Source organism: Penicillium subrubescens (genome assembly GCF_028828155.1).
Source record: "Penicillium subrubescens strain IBT 31985 chromosome Unknown utg000001l_segment0_segment0, whole genome shotgun sequence".
In the NCBI taxonomy this organism is placed as follows: Eukaryota; Fungi; Ascomycota; class Eurotiomycetes; order Eurotiales; family Aspergillaceae; genus Penicillium; species Penicillium subrubescens.
The window spans coordinates 3414484-3431532 of record NW_026643151.1 but is presented as its reverse complement, the minus strand read 5'-3'; the positions used below and the strand labels follow the sequence as shown (position 1 = coordinate 3431532).

General features: G+C 50.0%; 9 protein-coding genes across 9 annotated transcripts; 3 read left to right on the top strand and 6 right to left on the bottom strand.

The window, feature by feature from the left end:
* Positions 1-282: 282 nt before the first annotated feature.
* sec23 (GTPase-activating protein SEC23) lies at positions 283-2922 on the bottom strand (the record flags this gene model as incomplete). Its single annotated transcript, XM_057147113.1, has 6 exons — positions 283-307; positions 369-562; positions 626-2203; positions 2266-2560; positions 2625-2755; positions 2830-2922. 6 exons carry the CDS (start codon positions 2920-2922, stop codon positions 283-285), a joined length of 2316 nt encoding a protein of 771 aa, XP_057014999.1.
* A 707-nt stretch (positions 2923-3629) lies between these two features.
* Positions 3630-4759, bottom strand: N7473_001172 (DNA primase large subunit; the record flags this gene model as incomplete). Its single annotated transcript, XM_057147112.1, has 2 exons — positions 3630-4397; positions 4448-4759. The coding sequence occupies 2 exons, from the start codon at positions 4757-4759 to the stop codon at positions 3630-3632; spliced, it is 1080 nt and encodes a 359-aa protein (XP_057014998.1).
* A 136-nt stretch (positions 4760-4895) lies between these two features.
* On the bottom strand, positions 4896-5252 carry N7473_001171 (DNA primase large subunit; the record flags this gene model as incomplete). Its single annotated transcript, XM_057147111.1, has 2 exons — positions 4896-4999; positions 5063-5252. 2 exons carry the CDS (start codon positions 5250-5252, stop codon positions 4896-4898), a joined length of 294 nt encoding a protein of 97 aa, XP_057014997.1.
* A 680-nt stretch (positions 5253-5932) lies between these two features.
* N7473_001170 (adenylate kinase ADK2) lies at positions 5933-6772 on the top strand (the record flags this gene model as incomplete). Its single annotated transcript, XM_057147110.1, has 2 exons — positions 5933-6104; positions 6180-6772. 2 exons carry the CDS (start codon positions 5933-5935, stop codon positions 6770-6772), a joined length of 765 nt encoding a protein of 254 aa, XP_057014996.1.
* Positions 6773-7111: 339 nt separating this feature from the next.
* Positions 7112-8066, bottom strand: N7473_001169 (thermonuclease family protein; the record flags this gene model as incomplete). The annotated part of the gene is made up of 2 exons (XM_057147109.1): positions 7112-7570; positions 7653-8066. The coding sequence occupies 2 exons, from the start codon at positions 8064-8066 to the stop codon at positions 7112-7114; spliced, it is 873 nt and encodes a 290-aa protein (XP_057014995.1).
* A 302-nt stretch (positions 8067-8368) lies between these two features.
* N7473_001168 (uncharacterized protein) lies at positions 8369-8713 on the top strand (the record flags this gene model as incomplete). Its single annotated transcript, XM_057147108.1, has 2 exons — positions 8369-8595; positions 8662-8713. The coding sequence occupies 2 exons, from the start codon at positions 8369-8371 to the stop codon at positions 8711-8713; spliced, it is 279 nt and encodes a 92-aa protein (XP_057014994.1).
* Positions 8714-10300: 1587 nt separating this feature from the next.
* Positions 10301-11838, top strand: N7473_001167 (uncharacterized protein; the record flags this gene model as incomplete). The annotated part of the gene is made up of 8 exons (XM_057147107.1): positions 10301-10417; positions 10505-10597; positions 10656-10888; positions 10943-11158; positions 11211-11271; positions 11409-11589; positions 11646-11660; positions 11720-11838. 8 exons carry the CDS (start codon positions 10301-10303, stop codon positions 11836-11838), a joined length of 1035 nt encoding a protein of 344 aa, XP_057014993.1.
* Positions 11839-12435: 597 nt separating this feature from the next.
* N7473_001166 (Zn(II)2Cys6 transcription factor) lies at positions 12436-14025 on the bottom strand (the record flags this gene model as incomplete). The annotated part of the gene is made up of 1 exon (XM_057147106.1): positions 12436-14025. One exon carries the CDS (start codon positions 14023-14025, stop codon positions 12436-12438), a length of 1590 nt encoding a protein of 529 aa, XP_057014992.1.
* A 1667-nt stretch (positions 14026-15692) lies between these two features.
* Positions 15693-16906, bottom strand: N7473_001165 (putative peroxisomal carrier protein; the record flags this gene model as incomplete). The annotated part of the gene is made up of 4 exons (XM_057147105.1): positions 15693-15816; positions 15873-16110; positions 16169-16713; positions 16803-16906. 4 exons carry the CDS (start codon positions 16904-16906, stop codon positions 15693-15695), a joined length of 1011 nt encoding a protein of 336 aa, XP_057014991.1.
* Positions 16907-17049: the final 143 nt, after the last annotated feature.

Sequence of the window (17049 nt, the reverse complement as noted above, 5' to 3'; positions counted from 1 at the left end):
AAGGGCACAACCCTATCACGTGACAATACATCAGATACCTTCCCGTTTGGGTAAAATGTTACTGAATTGCGGAGAAATCGAGAACCTCGGCTTGGTTATAGGACGGCTGGTGGATTACACAATGTCATACAAATGCCTGGGCATCAATCATTCAACCTACTAGGGACTATATTGAAGAAGTGGAAAGGAAAAAGGAGCTAAATCACCGCTAAAGATACACATGACCATTGAGGTCGATGTAAGACCGCCCGTTACTTCTTATGGCTTATCGTCTCGTTTCAATTAGCTCGTACCAGACACCGCCAGCCTAAGGAAAACGGTTAGCAAATGAAAAGACCGTGTTATCTCGAAGAGAATGGAATACTCACTTCATCAGGTGGTCCATGAATGTCTGCAGTGAGACGTCATCAGTAAAGATGGTTTGCGACGACACGCCGCCACCGTATCCACCGGTGGTGTGTGTGGTCGACGGGTTCAGCTTGGACAGCAGGAAACGAGCCTGAGAGCCACCGGCATCACAGACAATGAATCGGGGCAGAGGGAAACGGTCGGAGATGAGTTCCTGGTAATAGGGTTAGCTGGAGAACAAAGGCTTGCATAACGTGAGAACAAGAGTTGAACATACCCTAGCATCCTCCTTAGGCTGCTCAAGAAGCGCCTTAAGGTTCTCGTAGCCCTCCTGCTCCTGGTAGCCGGCCTTGCGCCATTCGGCAATCGTCTCGCCGTGGAAAATAAGAATGTGGAAGAAAGTGTCGAGGAGGAGGATGTGCGCGGGCTGAATGGAGGCGGAGTCCAGGAGGACGGGCTGGCTGCCCTCCTGCTCGAGAGAGTACGAGTCCAGAGTGGGCTGGATCATGACAAGCGAGTCACCGGCATCCTCATGGTTCAGGACGTGACGGTAGAAAGCAGTCTCATCAGGGGAGTTGTTAAACACCTGCAAGAACTGGCTTCGTCGCAAGTGGAACATGAACTGTGGGTACAGAGTGAAGTTCTTCTCCAGGCGGAAGGATGTGGGATCGTCCTTGCGATAGTCGGCGAACCGAGAGCACAGTCTGATCAACATGCGGTCCACCCAGCGCAGGACATCAGGGCCATCGTCAACCTCAGCCTTGAAGACGGCAATACGGGCCATCAGCACAGCAGCAGCCTCCTGGTCGAAAGACTGAGCCAAGGTGGGATCACCAGCAGGACCACTGAGAGGTCGTGCGACGGTGGTCACACGCAGGTGGTAATGCCCTGAAGAGTGCTGGTAGTATGTCAAGAACTGCATCATACCCCGTTGAGGGCCGGCCTGCACAGCGGCGGGGCCGCCTTGGTTGGCAATCTCAAAGTAAACACCGTAGCTCGAGGACGGGTCAATACCGCACATCTTCCATGCACAAGTGTTGCCAATACCGCATTCCGTCTCGCCAACGGAGCTAGACTTCTTGTTCAGGGAAATTGCGTGACCAATGAGACCGGTCACCTTGAGCTCCTTGGTGGTCAGGACTTCTAGAGAGGCATTGAAGCCCATCAAGAGGTTGTCGTTGGCATCCTTGTCGAACACCCTAATGAAAGATTGCTTGAATTGGGACGAAGTGAAGCTATCCGTAAGGAGCATGTGACCACCGGTGTAGTTTGAGAGGTTCTTCATCTCCAGAAGACCGACCTGGTCGAGACAGCCGGCAAAGATATCAACAATGTGACCGTTGTTTGCAGCACGCTTGGCAAGCGCATCGTAGAACTTGACGGCCTTCTTGTAGTACTTGATATTATCCCGATCAATGTCGTGGTGAGAACGGATGGGCTCCTTCAACTCGGGTGAAACAACGTGACCGGGGCCCTCTGTAGCCGCACCACTCAGGAAGGCCATGATACGTCCACCGGCATTCTGGAAGGAAGTCTCGAGCAAGCCAACGGCGACACTCAGGGCGACACCAGTGCAACGGAGGGGCCGCTTGTCATTGGCCACGGGCCATGGGTCGCGTTGCATTTGCTCGAGGACATTGGTGATCTGGAACTCGGCTTGCTGGACGGGTAGGAGGAAGCGGGCAGCGGGGCCAAGGGGAGCACGTTGCGGTTGCTGCTGAGGGGGCACGCCAGGGCGAGGGGCGCCGGCAACGAGGCCCAGCATCTCCTGAACCTGCTTGGCGGTGTAGTCCTTGTTGCCTCGGAACACGTACGACTTGGCGCACTCGGCGTAGCCAAGCTCATGCACTTGGGTCTAATATCCTGGAGTCAATCTTCAAGCGCTTTCGAATATATTGAAGGGGTGGCGCATCCTACCATAGTGCCGTAGGTAATCAGACCGACAAGCGCATTGGGCGGCAACAAAGACAAGCTCATAACGAGCGAGTCCCGAACCGCCTGCAGGCTGTCCTCCTCCTGGCAAGTATCGACAACAAAGACAAAGATCGGGGGAGCCGGGGCGGGGCGGGCCAATTGGTACTCGATGGTAGTGCTGGTCGGGTGAAGCTCTGGGGGTATCGTCTGCTCCGTGATGTCCTTATAATGCGGCGGTAGAGGGTTGCGCATCAAACAGAAAGGACAGATCCAGACTCTTGCGCGGATGTCGACGTTGCTAGCTTAGGGGTTAGCTCACCGCAAGATCCGGGGAAGGAGCCCCATCACGAAGCCGAACGTACGCAAATGGATTGAGTACAGCCCGGCAGGGTTGCTTGCAGGTAACGGGCTCATATTGAAGAATTGGAGTATCTGGCTTCTCCTTGAGAGGAGTGTAAATGGCACCGATGGGGACGACCAGCCGAGAAGCTTCCTGTATCCATGTTTAGAGAGATGATGCGACGTGGGGACCAGTAAGAGGGGTTGTCCCCGGACCAAAACACGCACCATGCGAGAGCTCGGGAAGGTGTTCCAGCTGAGTCTGAGGCCATCACGGTCCTCCACATCACTCCATTGATCCTTGAGCGCTTCGTAATCCATCGTGACGGTCGAGGTTCGAGGTGTCGGCCCGGTGTTGACAAGGGGAGGGGGGTTGCACGGGGTCGAGTCAAGTCGCAAAGGCACCACGAGATCGGACTACTCCAAGAAAGTTTTTAGACAAAGAAAGTCCACCAGAGCATAACCCAATCCCAAAGACAAAAGCTCCGGTGTCAGCTGGGGGAGATGTTCGAGCACAAGGTGGAGGAGTATGTTGTGTGAGGATGCCGGCCCAGCACTAAGGCCAGGTTGCAGCGCTACTGGTCTCTCCCGCCTGCCGGATCCAAACATATTAAATTCTCGGCCCCGTCCCGCTTTTCTTTCCTTTTCTCTTCTTCATGTTTTTATCACGCCGACAAAATATCACATTACGTCGACAGCTTCCGTCATTTAATGATGATGTCTGTTTTCGCGTCGAGCGAAGAGCGACTTGACCCGTTGCTGGGCACCTGGTCTTGAAAGGTCGTTTCGATCCTTTCGGATTTACTGGGAATCAGCTGTGGTCACAGACCTACCTTAATAATTCCAAAAATTTCAATCAAATGCAATACGTGTGCCATTATACCTATGCTTCTCTACCTAAATCCCATCTGCAATTGTACAAATATCCCTGCTCCCAACGCCAATTGGCCCTTGGAGACCGCCGCACACGTGCTGGTGATGAAGGGGCCGACATAACTTCATAAAGAGAAATTTCACATGCGAGAGGGTCAAGCCTCGCCTCGGGGCGGAGCCTTGGCCAGCGTCTTTAGCAGATAGCTGCGCTTGAAGTAAGTGTTGGGATGGACGATCGTGTCCAGATCCGCCTGGCCCCATGTCCCATCCTCCTTGACTTTCTTGATTTCGGTCTTGTGGCTCCATTCGAAGACTCGGTTGCACGCAATATGATACCGCTGCTTGCCGACGTCCTCTCGAACGCCACGGAGTACCTCCTTGTCATGAACACCGGTGGATTGGAGTAGTCCGACCAGGTTATCGACAGAGAAATGGCGGTACGGGCATCCGTGTGCCTGTCCAACTCCAACGTTGTTGTCTCCCAGGATCTTCTGGCATGAGTAAGGTGGGTAGCCACGACCACGACGGTTCACGTCACCACCAACATCGCCGTAGGCGTGACGGATGTTGTACTTGTATTGCGAATTGAACTCGTCATCTGTCTTTCCCTTGAAGGATTGACGCCAGAAGAGAATACACTCCTCGAGCGATAGGCCAATACCTTTCAAGAAAAGCGTGTATTGAAGTCGTCCGAAGTGTTTCAGGTGATTGTTCTTTCGCAAGTTGATGTGTAAGCTGCGCATGCACAGGGGGAAGTGCTGGGAGAGCGAGTCAATGGAGCTGGCGGTGATAGCTGCGCCGTCGACATGGCCCTCGCCTTCGGAGTAGACTGATTCGGCACTGCCAAAATTCTTGGACAAGTGGTTCAAGATGGGAGTCAGGCGGTCGTCTTCATCCAGGCGTGGTAGGGCTCGGCTTGTGAGCTTCGACATGTCAGTGAGGGGAGAAACCAGCTTTTCCATGCAAAACATACCTCCAATGAACGCTCCAGGCGAGCGGTGAATTCAGCCATGATCATGCTAAGCTGTTCCCTGCCCGGCACATAGGCCTTACCGCGCTTCATGAACACAGATCGTCGCTCAACCAGTTCCGCAACCTTCTCCCAATCAACTTTGTACCAGGTCTCCTCATCCACACGTCGCAGCGCGGGAGTGGCAGCGAGCAGATTTTCAGCAACCTGATTCCGTTCCTCCTCGCTCACGGGCTCCCAATCAAGATTCAAACTCTCGATAAACGCGCGCCTCTCTCTTGAATCATCCTTCTGGAAGCGGAATCTAAATAGCATTGTCTCGGCGCGTGCAAACCGTCGGCGAAGATCCTCCGTCGCGGAGAAGGCGAGGCGGAGGATAAAGTGTGAATAGTGATCCTTTTGGCGTTCATTTTTCAAACGAGGATCGGCAGCACCATTGGGAGAGGCAGTATTAGAGGAGAGGGGGGAGGAACTTTTGGAGGAGAGGTAAGATGTGGGCTTCAGTGTCCGCGGGGGTCTTGTTGCGGTAGGAGCATGCTTCGATCTCGGCCAGGACTATTTGATATTAGCAGCTAGCGGCGGGTTTGATATTTGGTTTTCTTCTGTAAGAGAACATACCCTTAAGGCGATCAATAGCCCATTGCTCAAACTCCTCGAGAGTGATTTCCGCCGTGGGCGGCGTATCGTATAAGTTCAGGCGATGCGGATAGTCCTGCTGCTTGTATGTCGGCGTAGCGAACTGTCTTTTCTTAGGATCGATAGTTGCCCGGCGTTTCGGGTCGATCCGATGCACATCTTGACGGATCATGGCGACAGCTATGCGTATTTGGGTCGATGTTGTGCCGAGTCCAATTTGGAGTGATGCTCAAGATCTCCCCGTTATCACTCGTCACTAAATTGATGGGGACGCGACGCGCGCACGCGACGGGCCATGGTCACGTGAATGTCAAGTGCCGGATTACTTGTGGCCTTAGAATTCAGGCCAAAGACGGAGCTGTCAGGCATTTACGGTATTTAGCATGTGAGCATGTGAGAGTCAATGTGCCGAGAACCCTCCGACTACTTCCTAACGGCTTGAATACATTCGTAGTGGTATATATTGGAGGATATTGGGATATCTGATTGACTTCCCATCTGCATTTGTGTCCTCCACTATACGGCGTACTTTTCGTCCTCACGTCGTTTCCCTCGGAGCTTTTCTCACCGGGGTCCGAAGAAAGAACCCGCAATACCAACCCCACAGAATCGGGGATTGGTCATATGCGCTAGACAGCTGTGGTGCTTATATCGAGCCTCTTCCGACATTCTCTCGTCCGGCATGTATCGACTATAAAGCGCATTCTGATCGTCGCGTCCTTCACCTCCGGCTTACTCCTGCCTCGCGATTCAACCTGGTCCAAAAAGGGTTCCAGGAACCGACCTCGGAGATAATTTCTGACACCGAACTTATATACCCCAACAACATCACCCATTCGACATTGCCTGAGCATGTCGCACTCAACAAAGCAGCTCAAGAAGGCTGCGCGCATCATTCTTGTTGGCGCGCCGGGGGTTGGAAAGGGTACACAATCAGAGCGCTTGTTGGCTCGGTTTCCCCAACTGGCCTCAATCAGCTCTGGAGACCTCCTTCGCGAAAATGTGCGCCGTAAGACGGCACTTGGTGAGTCGCGCCTATGAACCTACTTTGCCCAGCCTATCTCTTTGAGCGAGCAATTGGATCTAACGACAGCACCAGGTCTTCAAGCCGAGGCCGCAATGCAATCCGGCAATCTGGTCCCAGATTCGATGATTCTCAGCCTAATCTCCTCCGAACTGAAATCCAAGGGCTGGCTCCCTCCCTCGTCACCTTCTGAATCCTCCTCCTCCAACGACTCTCAAACCTCAGCTTCTCAGTCCTCCACCTCAGCCCCCACACTATCACCCTCCGCTTCATTCATCCTCGATGGCTTCCCTCGAACAGCCGTTCAAGCAACCAGCCTGGACAGCTTAGTCCCGGTGAACTTTGTGGTGAACCTCATAACGCCACCCTCGGTCATTCTCTCTCGCATTGCATCCCGCTGGGTCCACGAGCCGTCAGGTCGAGTCTATAACACGGATTTCCACGCGCCAAAGGTTCCCGGCAAGGACGACGTCACAGGCGAGCCGTTGACACAGAGACAGGATGATTCAATTGATACGTGGAAGCAACGGCTGCGGAAGTTTGAGGAAACTAGCAGGGCTCTACTTGAACATTATGACCGCCGTGGTTGTCTCTTCCGCGTGGAGGGCAATTCGAGCGATGAGATTTCTCCAAAATTGTTCGCAGAGATCGAGCGCAGGTTCTGCTGAATAGCATAATTGATGCTGACATGGCATTTGAACGCATTTTCATTCGGGCCGCATTTTACTAGGCGCGTGCTTTGCAGGCTGAGGGGTGCCTTAGCATTATTACCTCTCGTTATGACTCGGGACCAAGGGGTCTCGACTTGAGCACTTTGTACAGTTACAGCTATTACCACCTTTGGTGTACGATATACATATTTAAAACTGGATTGAACTGATCATCATGTCTCTAAACCCGTAAGACATGTGTAAATTTACAATATGGTCATGGATCGTCTTATCATGTACATATCAAAACACTTTCCTCTCAGCGGAGAGGGCGTGAGGGGCAACAACATCCTGCGGCTATGATTTGGTATTACCGCCATTATCAGAAGGGTCGCCCATTCCCATCCGATTCTTATACTCTCTCGGACTTTCGAAATTAGACCCGATGCGGTGATAATCCTTCCAAAGACCCTTGGACCGTGCTTTCGCCCACCACTCCGCACGGCGGTACTTCTGCTCCAGCTTCTCGCCTCCAAACTCGGCGCCTACCTTGGCTTCATATATCGTAGCCAGGCCGCGCTTCAGCATTTCATATGATACATCTCTCCGGCGATATGGGGGAAAATCAAAGGCGCGCCGGACAAATACACTGGCAACGACACGACTGTACTGATCCTGGCGATGGACGGAGGCCCGTACGCGGCGGTTTTGGAGGTAGGAGGTGAGCCATTGGTGGGCTTCACGGGCGAATGGTTGTTCGGGCCGGCCGAAATGTGCCAGTTCAGGGGCATCTATGCCTGCTAAACGGATGTGAATCTGCTCGTAAGTGAGGATGTGTTAGCTTGGAGAGCCAGAGAAGTTGAAGCCGGGTTGGCAACAACAGGACAGAGAGACGAACGGTATTATCTTTCAGCTCTTTCTTGGTAGTAGGAACTTTCTTCCATGGCAACCAACCCCATCCAGCAAGTCGGCCACCAGGGGTGTGAAATATCCTGAAGTTATCACCATCGCCAACACTGGTCACTTTGCCGAAGATAGTCCGGCGGCGGAGGAACGAGGGTGAAATGCTAGGCGCGTCGGGGATACGGCGCAAGTAGCTGCGATGAAAGCGCACCGCGAGCAGGATACCGCTCGTCAAAAGTACGGTAGAGATCAATGTCCTGGACTCTGCGAAGTCGCCCCAGTCCAGAACCGAGTCGGAGTTGTTTGTTGCGGGTGTGGGGTATGATGACGCGGTTGAGGAGTTGGCTTTGCGCTCCGGCAGTTCTTTATCGTCATTGCTTGACTCGGTGCTCCATTGTGGCCATCGCATGACTACCCAGAGCCCTACTAAAAGGCAGGGCGGGGAGGAAGTAGAAGGGGTGGGAGTTGTTCAGGGAAGAGTGGTGATCACCGCGGCGGAAGCTTTGAGGCGCCGCCGACGATCGTTGCCGCAGATACATACTGTGATTGTACATAGGGACAAAGTGTCTATAACTACGGAGCAACTAAACTACAGAAAGGCCTTGGTTCGATTCTGCCTTTCTAAGCTGAAGAAATACCAAAGCAGCTGGATACAGGAAAGAAGAGATTAAAGAATTCTCAATAAAGGGAAAGAGGAGCGGGCGCTTAATAATGATGATAACGTTTGCACGCGGGGCTCAAGCCTTGATTATACCTGAATTTCCGCGAATTTCAACCTTAATGAATTTCGACGGCGAGCTTTTATTCGATGAAGTTCTCCTTTTTGTGGAAGACCTAAAAAATCACTATAAACGTGACTTTGATATAATCTATCTTCCACAAGAAAGCCCCGTTAAAAGTCGCTGCCCTGCTACAGGTTATAATAAAGAGATTACGCAGTAAGCTGTCTAGCTACAGAATAATGAAACTATACTAATGTTCTCAGTCTAAAAAAACGAACACAGGAGTACCTATATTCACAACTATGTTCGACGCAAGATTGCTTTAGATCTTTAAGTCTCAGAATCAGAGTTGAATTTTGCTACGAGTGCATAAAGTAGTTTCAGTTAAGTTACTAGCGAGACCACTGCTCTTCCTACCTCTAGTTATAGGGAACTTAGTACTGTGAGGTAGTCGTATATCGTCACACTGTAATCTGCCCCGGCTACTACCCTTTTTGTTTATAGAAAAAGGATCTTACTACCTAAGACCGCTTACACTACTAGCTAACTAGTGGTAATCTAAGGTAATATATTAAAGAGCAATATATAAATAGAGATCAGAGTTATAGAGCGAAGTTAATATGCTGATATAGCCAAATTTTCGACGATAAACGTAGTCTCCGACACTATTTATACAATAGAACGTTTAGGTTTAACAAGGCAGCATACCGGGCCTGGGGCACCGCTACGTTTGGCAATATCTGCATCTCATGTCACGACTACTTTTCCCGATGCTGAGCCATTCTTACTTTCGATTGGAAAATTTATGGCTCGCATACTTCGGCATGAAGTCCCAATGACTCTATTAAACAGCGGCATACTTCCCTTTAAGGATGTCAGGGTTTATGATGATGGTCCGGAGGTTGCATCTTCAAAGGATTTTGAATGGATTGTCTGGGTACCGAAGCGAATCATTGAAGAAGGCATCAAGGGCCTTGCGGGGGAGTATTGAATATTTACCGTGAAATCATTCACCTTCCAAGCTTTCATTTAGCCATTGAGATTTAGGCCAAATATGCATCCACATCCCTGGCCTTGATAATGCCTCTTGGTCTGACTGCTTTTGTTAAATCAATGTGTTGAAGGTAATGCTAAGTAGACTCGTAGTATAATACAGCTGCCAGAATTATGATGATTGATGCGATAGAACCATTTTCGGAATATAATGCCTCTTCTTGCCCTTCGAAGTCAATAATTCCTTAGTTAAGCGCATCCCAATACCCCATGGGAGGTCTTGGATCGCAGACTTCTCCTGCAATCCCACTGGACTGCAAACAACAACAACAACAAAAATGACCACGAAGTGGATTTCCAGATATCCTGACTTCACTAATCGACTTTTCTGAACTTGGCAAACCTCTATATACTGACATAATTATGAGGTATTCTATCCAGTCATCAAATTTAGAACGCTTCAAAGTGATTGAACAGCTGATACAGAAGTAACTTCGCCGGGATCATGCGAATCCACGTAATTAACACTTTGTTCTCCCCTTTCCGCACCATCGCACTTACAGCCGAGGACCGCCTATCTGTGCAACCGCCATTCCCTCATTCTCGCTTGGTATTAGTCATCTAATAAGTTTATAGGTTCTAGCTCGTGTAAAATAGCCACTGGCTTTGACAACAAGCACTAGTGCGGGTACCCCGGAGTTTCCCGCATGGATGTGGGACTCACCCAGATCAAGATGGGAAAATGAGGGAAACTTAGGTATTTGCGGCGATATTTGCGGCAAAGTACCGAGAAAAGGCATAGTCGACTAGATCCACGTTTCTCACATATTTGCCTCTCATGAACATATAAGAGGAATGATGGTGTTCGGCCTGACAGAATATATGTGCTAGTGCATCTTCAATCCCCCCTTAGCTGAAATATTTCAATATGACTGTCGACTTCGATCTTAGATCGAACTTTGTTCAAATCATCAATGGCAAGAGCTCTCCTACGGAGTTCACTCGCCATGGATTGAACCCCGCGACCTTGGAAGTCCTGCCAGAGGTTCCAGTTGCAACACCAGAGGATCTTGACAAAGCCACTGCGGCCGGAAAAGCTGCTTTCAAGCTCTGATCTGCGACGCCATATGAGGATCGGAAGAAGGCCGTATTGGCATATGCAGATGCTATTGATGAATACAGCGATCAGTTCCGAGATCTCTTGATCACCGAACAAGGCAAGCCTGTATGTCATCACTATCTGATATTGTATATGCACTGTACTTTTAACACATATTGAACAGATTTTCCAAGCGACGCTCGAGACTAATAATGCCATTAATTGGATTCGTGGAATGGCTAGCCTTCCACTTATCGAAGACGTTATCGAAGATGATGAGACGAGGACGGTGATAACAAGACATGTTCCTCCCAGTGTCATTGGGGCTATTGTGCCGTGGAACTTCCCCTTGATGCTCGCAACCGGAAAGATTGCACCTGCTCTTTTGACTGGTAACGTCATTATTGTGAAGCCTTCGTGTGTTTCTTCATGTTATCATTACAGTGGTTTATACTAACAAATCGAATGCAGCCCATTTACACCATACGGCGGCTTGAAGCTTGTCGAACTAGCCCAGAAGTTTTTCCTTCCGGTTGTGGTGCAGTCTTTGGGTGGTGATGATAACTTGGGACCCTGGCTCACAAGTCATCCCGGCATTGACAAGATCAGTTTTACTGGCTCTACCGCTACCGGGAAGAGAGTATTACAAAGTGCTAGCGGAACACTGAAGCGCGTAACCCTTGAGCTGTATGTTGAATCCAGGCGGTATGCACGATACATTGACTGAAATAATTATTAGCGGTGGAAATGATCCTGCAATTGTGTTCCCCGATGTTGACATCGAAAAGGTGGCCGAGAAGGTGGGGATCTTTTGATATGAAACGAAACTTGTACGCCAAGCTAATCGTTACTGATTGCATTCTTCGCATTCTTGAACTCGGGTCACATTTGCCTCAATTTGAAGCGAATTTATGTGCACAGCTCCATTTTCGAAAAGTTCAGGGATGCCTTAGTTCGCCAGGTGGAGTCCTACACTGTGGGTGATGGTTTTAAGGCCGGAATCAGCCACGGACCTCTTCAAAATGATATGCGATACTCGCGTGTCAAGACTTTCTTCGATGATATAGAGAAGCAGGGCTGGAAGGTTGCTACTGGTGGTCGGATTGAGCCCTCATATGGTTACATGGTTACTCCCACAATTATTGACCGACCCCCGACAACTCCCGGATTGTAGTCGAGGAGCCATTTGGTGAGCCGAAGCGTGTCTATGGGATTTTATATATGAGAGCCTTTGCTAACTTTTAACAGGTCCGATTGTACCTCTGCTGTCGTGGGATGATGAGGCCAAGGTTATCGAACGTGCTAATAACACCTCGATGGGACTTGGCGCTTCAATTTGGACCGCTGATCTGGACCGCGTGGCCTGAGTTGCACGCCAAATTCAAGCTGGTACTATTTGGACTAATGACCATTTCAGCTTAAGCCCTTCCGCTCCCTTTGGTGGTCATAAGGAGAGTGGCGTTGGCGTTGATTGGGGTCTCACCTACCAGAGGATTTCCTCATTCGCGGTCAGTCATGGAGTCGGCTCTACTACCCACCCGGATTCTTCAAAGATGCCCCTCCGGCATTCGACAGGCCAATCTTCGAAAACCCATCGGCCGCCATCTTGAGAAAGCACCGGTGCCTCTGGTCAGGCATGCGCATAGCAACGGTTTGTAACATGATTTTTCTAGTCTTGTTTACCTCGTAATGCACGGGCAGCAGCGCTGACTATTCTGAATCGCAGTTTCGTCGGTGGATACGCCTCCTGCTTTCCTCCTTTCCTTGTTTTCCCGTGTGCCTTTTTTTACCTTCCATTTCTTAGGATTAGAGTTTTCCTAAAACATCCCATATATCACTAGTTTTATCATTATCACAATGTGCTGCAGTCGCCTCTGAGCTAAGGGCTACTGTCTACCATAGTGCTCAAAGTTACCTTATCTTCTAGGTGGTCACTAAAATTAAGCTTTTGCTTTGCTTGTTGGCTATACCGAAGCCGGTTCCTGATATTCTCCTGCAAGTAGCGCTTTGATAATGTACAAACTAACATTCATGGTTGGCATTGCCATGCGAAGATGTGTGCCAACCAGGTTGAACCAGATTCCATCATATCCCGCCTCCCGAGACGCCCTAATTTGCTTGATAGATCCTACAAGTCTTATTGCACCCATGCTCTGAGAAGCAAACAATGGCAATTTGTTCCCCAGATCTTCATCTTTGCCTTCGTCTTCGATCATGGCCATTGTTAAAGGGAAGATCATTGGAAAGGCTGTCACCTCCTTCGCGGCCGATTGAGCAAAGGACAATATATGCGAAAATATCCCATTTGCAAGCTCTCTTGCTATCTCATCTTGAACCCCAAGGGGATATCGAAGACGATGGATTGCTAATAAAGCTGCCAGACGATACACATTCGCTTGCGTTATTATCAGTAGGCGCTCATGCGGTCCATGTTCAATAAATAATTGGGGTGGCGTGGGAGGCTTCCACTCTGTGATGGTTTGCTGTATACCGGCTAGTCGATCGTGAAAACCTCTAATATCAAGAACACCGCTCTTCATATTATGGCTGCATTGGCAAAGATCATATAGAAGGGGGAGAAGTGTTGCGCAGACGCCTGCGTAGCGATCAATAATGACGTGATCTGTGCTAGGGAGTCGGATGATAGGGACCTCCCGGCGCACTAAACATTCGACTGTGTCAATCAGAACGGGGGTTATGATGAACATTTGTGTGATCGGAGAATGGATTAATCTCGGCACCCAGGATTTCGCTCGTATGAGTGCGTTTTGTACGACCGAATGAGCCTTGAAAGCATCGGACGCAGCGAGAACATGGAAAGCGTACATGGTTTGGCCTAAAGAGAGAGCACAGACAGCATCGGTGTCCTTTTTGATATTGATATCGCGGAGGTGTTGTAGTCCCTTTGCGGCTTTAGCAATATCGGGCTCAACTTGGCGCATGATAGGTGTTCTTTGGTAGCGCGTCATCAATGCGGTATATGCCAAGTATGCGTCGGCTAGAACTGGTGCCGATTGATATAACAAGGTGGAGGTGACCTTTTGAGACATAGGAACGAAGCTAGGCCCAATCAGAAATGGCATGTGTAAAGCAGAAAACTGTTCGCGGACAAGGAATGTGCGAAGGGCGTCTGAAGCTGTTTTAAGTGTGGTTGGAGATGCGAGTAGCTTTCCGGGCCCTAAGGCTATCGCGTCATTTCTATCTGGCGACCACACTGCTTCAGCAGAACTGGCGAATTCGTCGGACAAAGCTAAGTCACTTGCGGGCAACGTTGAGCTAGAGCGTCGACTTAGAGGCCCAAGGATAGAATGGCTATCGCCTGACCTAGACACGCTTCGTTGTAGGTTGGGTAGTTGCGTTGAGTCGACACTCCAGATATGCGCCTCTCCGTAAGGAAAAGCTTTCACAACAGGCAAGCGTCCAATACGTCTTCCACGCCGGGATGTAGAGCATGCGATTGCGAGGCTACAGCATCTGGTACACCGCTGGTTGCTGCCGGCGAACGCGCATTTTTCTTTTCTCGTGTGGCATCGGTCGCATGCCTTCAGAACCATGGTTTTAATAGGAGAGGCTAGCGAAAGGTGATGGTAGGTCGATCGGGATCGAGTTAGAACGTAGGATCATGTGAATACGGACTGGACGAGTAGATCGAGTGACGTGAATGGAATGAGGTAGTGCGCTTAAGAGGCTATATCAGAAGGGAAGCCCCTATTTTGCTCCCCCTTGCTTGTAGAGACCACTAACGCAGGTTTAGGGCTTCGTATGGTCCACAATCGAGATGCAAAGAGACAAATGCCGCAGTGGTCTCCTATTCAGTAGTGTGTCTGGTATGGCAAGACGCCGTGACGATACTACCGGTGAATGAATGTCGTGCTCGAGGATCCTGATATTCTGGGCTTGCTATTACTACTTAACACCTGCGAATTCGGCTTATCGCATGAATATTGCTTTTAGAGAATCGTCCTCAATTGTCCTCAATCATCCTCAATCGTCCTTAATCGTCCTTAGTCGCCCTTGAATACCGTTCTAGTACAGGCCTTCGTATTCTGGGGAAGGGGTGCCAGAGGTGCCGGAGGCCTGCCTACTCGGCCATAATATTTATGAGTTGCTTGCACCCCAGCTGTTAAAAAAAAAGGTATTCTGCGACGGTCAATGCTTAATTAGTTGACCATAGTCTTTTTTCTGCCCTCGGTTACATTGCACGCCTAGACCTAAGTGACCCAAATGACCGTTTAATTATGGCTTCAACACGGTCAACGGAAGAGAACGGCGACCAGTGAAACCATATTTTATTTTCAATAATCCAGGTATTGTAAAACAGAGCTTGCAAAATCTGGGGGAAAGCTGCTGGTTAAACATAGCCTTCACAGATTATCTGCATTCAGTTTTTGATCCTAATAGATGGGGTTTTTCAACGTAGCAGTGTTCTACTCTCGCCTTGGAGCACGGTTAGCGAAACCACGTACGGAGTACTGGTACACGTATAAAAACTGCTAATGCGCTGCAAAGTTGAGACTACTTAGCTAGTTAGCCCCCTTGTTTTATTTCCTCTCTCCTTCGCTTGCCTAAAAGTGACGCTTGAGGCATCTCTTTATTCGTGGAAGTGCTACTTAGCAATGGCTACCGCACTACACACCCGACCGGGTCGATTTGTTCCGAGCAAGAAAGCCAAGCGCCAAAAACAGTGTCGTCGTAAATCAACTCTGATGACAAAGGCCTGCGAGTAACTTAGTTAAGTTGACAAAAAACTGCTGTGTGTGTAACAATTCCCGGTTGGGTATGTGTGAACTTTTTTGGGTACGCGTGAGCTGGGTGCTCAGAGGCGTGCTCAGATCTACTCAGTGAGTAAAAGCGGCGAGGGGCTGAGCACTAAAACGGAAAAGGAAAGCCAAGACGTGTCATAGGAAATCCGGTGCGTAGGACCCACTACTTAGGTAGCTAATTTTCGTACACACCATTCATTGATCTTTACTCCAGGAGGTAATTCGCTTCGAGCATTCAAATAACTGTATGGATAAGCTCCGAGTCGATTTATGTACAATTCCAGATGAGAAACAGACGCGTTTCTATATTGCATCAGGCGTCTTCCAATGATCACACAGCCCAAAGATGTCTAGATCGTTCAAGAGTATCAAAAAGAAAGCAGAAAGACCAACACGCCATGGTCCGAAACATGTAAATGGGGTACAGAAGAAAAAAGGCATAAATGAACAGATGTTATCTACTTCAGGGTCGCGGGCAGGCTGGTCTTAGCCTTGGCCGCTGCAGAATCCACTGCCTTTTGCAACTTCTCCTTCCTGATCCGCTGGAGGTAGGCAAATAGAAGAATGAACATGAGTTCCATCCTAAGAGAATTGTTAGATCAAAGCCTATAGAATTGAGATGGAGATTGGGAACATACCGCTCCTTGGTCATCATCAGGAGACCCTGGACCAGCAGACCCTTTATGATCTGAGGGCCGATGCCCTTGAAAAGGGAGAGAACACCCTCGTGCTCGATAATATACTTCATGACCTCACCAAAGGTCTTGAAGGGCTTTCCTTGCCGGCCTGGTGGGGGACGAGACTGCAGACCGACCTTGGCGACGATAAGAGGCTGAGTCGCAATGGTGGCCAGAGCCTTGGACATGGCACCGAGGACTGCGATGGTTGTTAGTGAGTCTATTAATCAACGGCACCAAAACCCGATTGTACTCACGGAATGCCTCCCAAGGCTTAAGGTTATTCTTTCCAGGGAAAATGACCTCCTTCAGGCGCTGGTAAGCTCCATAGGTAATGGCGGGGTTGACAACCAGAATCAAACTGGCCTTCAGGCCGCGCCACAGGCCGGACCAGCCGTCCTCGCTGTCAACGACCTCCCGACCGGTCTCAATCAATCCCTTCTTCTCGCCCTTGGGCTGTGTTTGTTGCCGGGTGGTGATCACTGCCACGGGAATGGTGAAGACCTGGGCGACGGCACCAGCCACCGCACCGAGAGACAGCTCGACCGCAGTGCCGGGGTTCTGCGAGCCCTTGTTGGAAGCCATGTAGAGAGTGCGAACAACGCTGTACCAGTAGAAGTAGGCAAAGTTGGTTGAGGCAACTCCGAGCAGGGAGCCCGCAATTCCAGAGTACAGGCCAGTTAGACCCTCCTTCTCTACAATCTTCGTGATAGCGTCCACGGTTCCGTCATAGTGTTCGACCTCGTTTTGTGCTTCGGCGCCTTTCGTTTGCTTAACTTGAACCTGCAATTTAGTCTTCACACTATAAAAAGCAAGCTTGGTCAGTAAATTGTTGCGCACTGTTGAATCTTGAAGATTGTAGCTCCTCCGCTCAACCGGGGTATTTCTCACAGGTCCAATGGGTATACCATTGCGTTTGCCAGAACGGCGCCCGTTGCACCCGCAACTGCGCTTCCCCAAGGGGACAGGCGTACAGGCTTGGATTGACCAGCCATGATGTATATTGAATAGACGCGCTTGACGTCTAACAGTTGTTGTAAGGGAGGAGAAGCCCGTTAAAGCGGACGCAAAAGAGAAAGCGGAGCGGGGCCTCTAACCGACGGACGCTTGCTCCGAAGACGGAAGAAACCAAGGACAA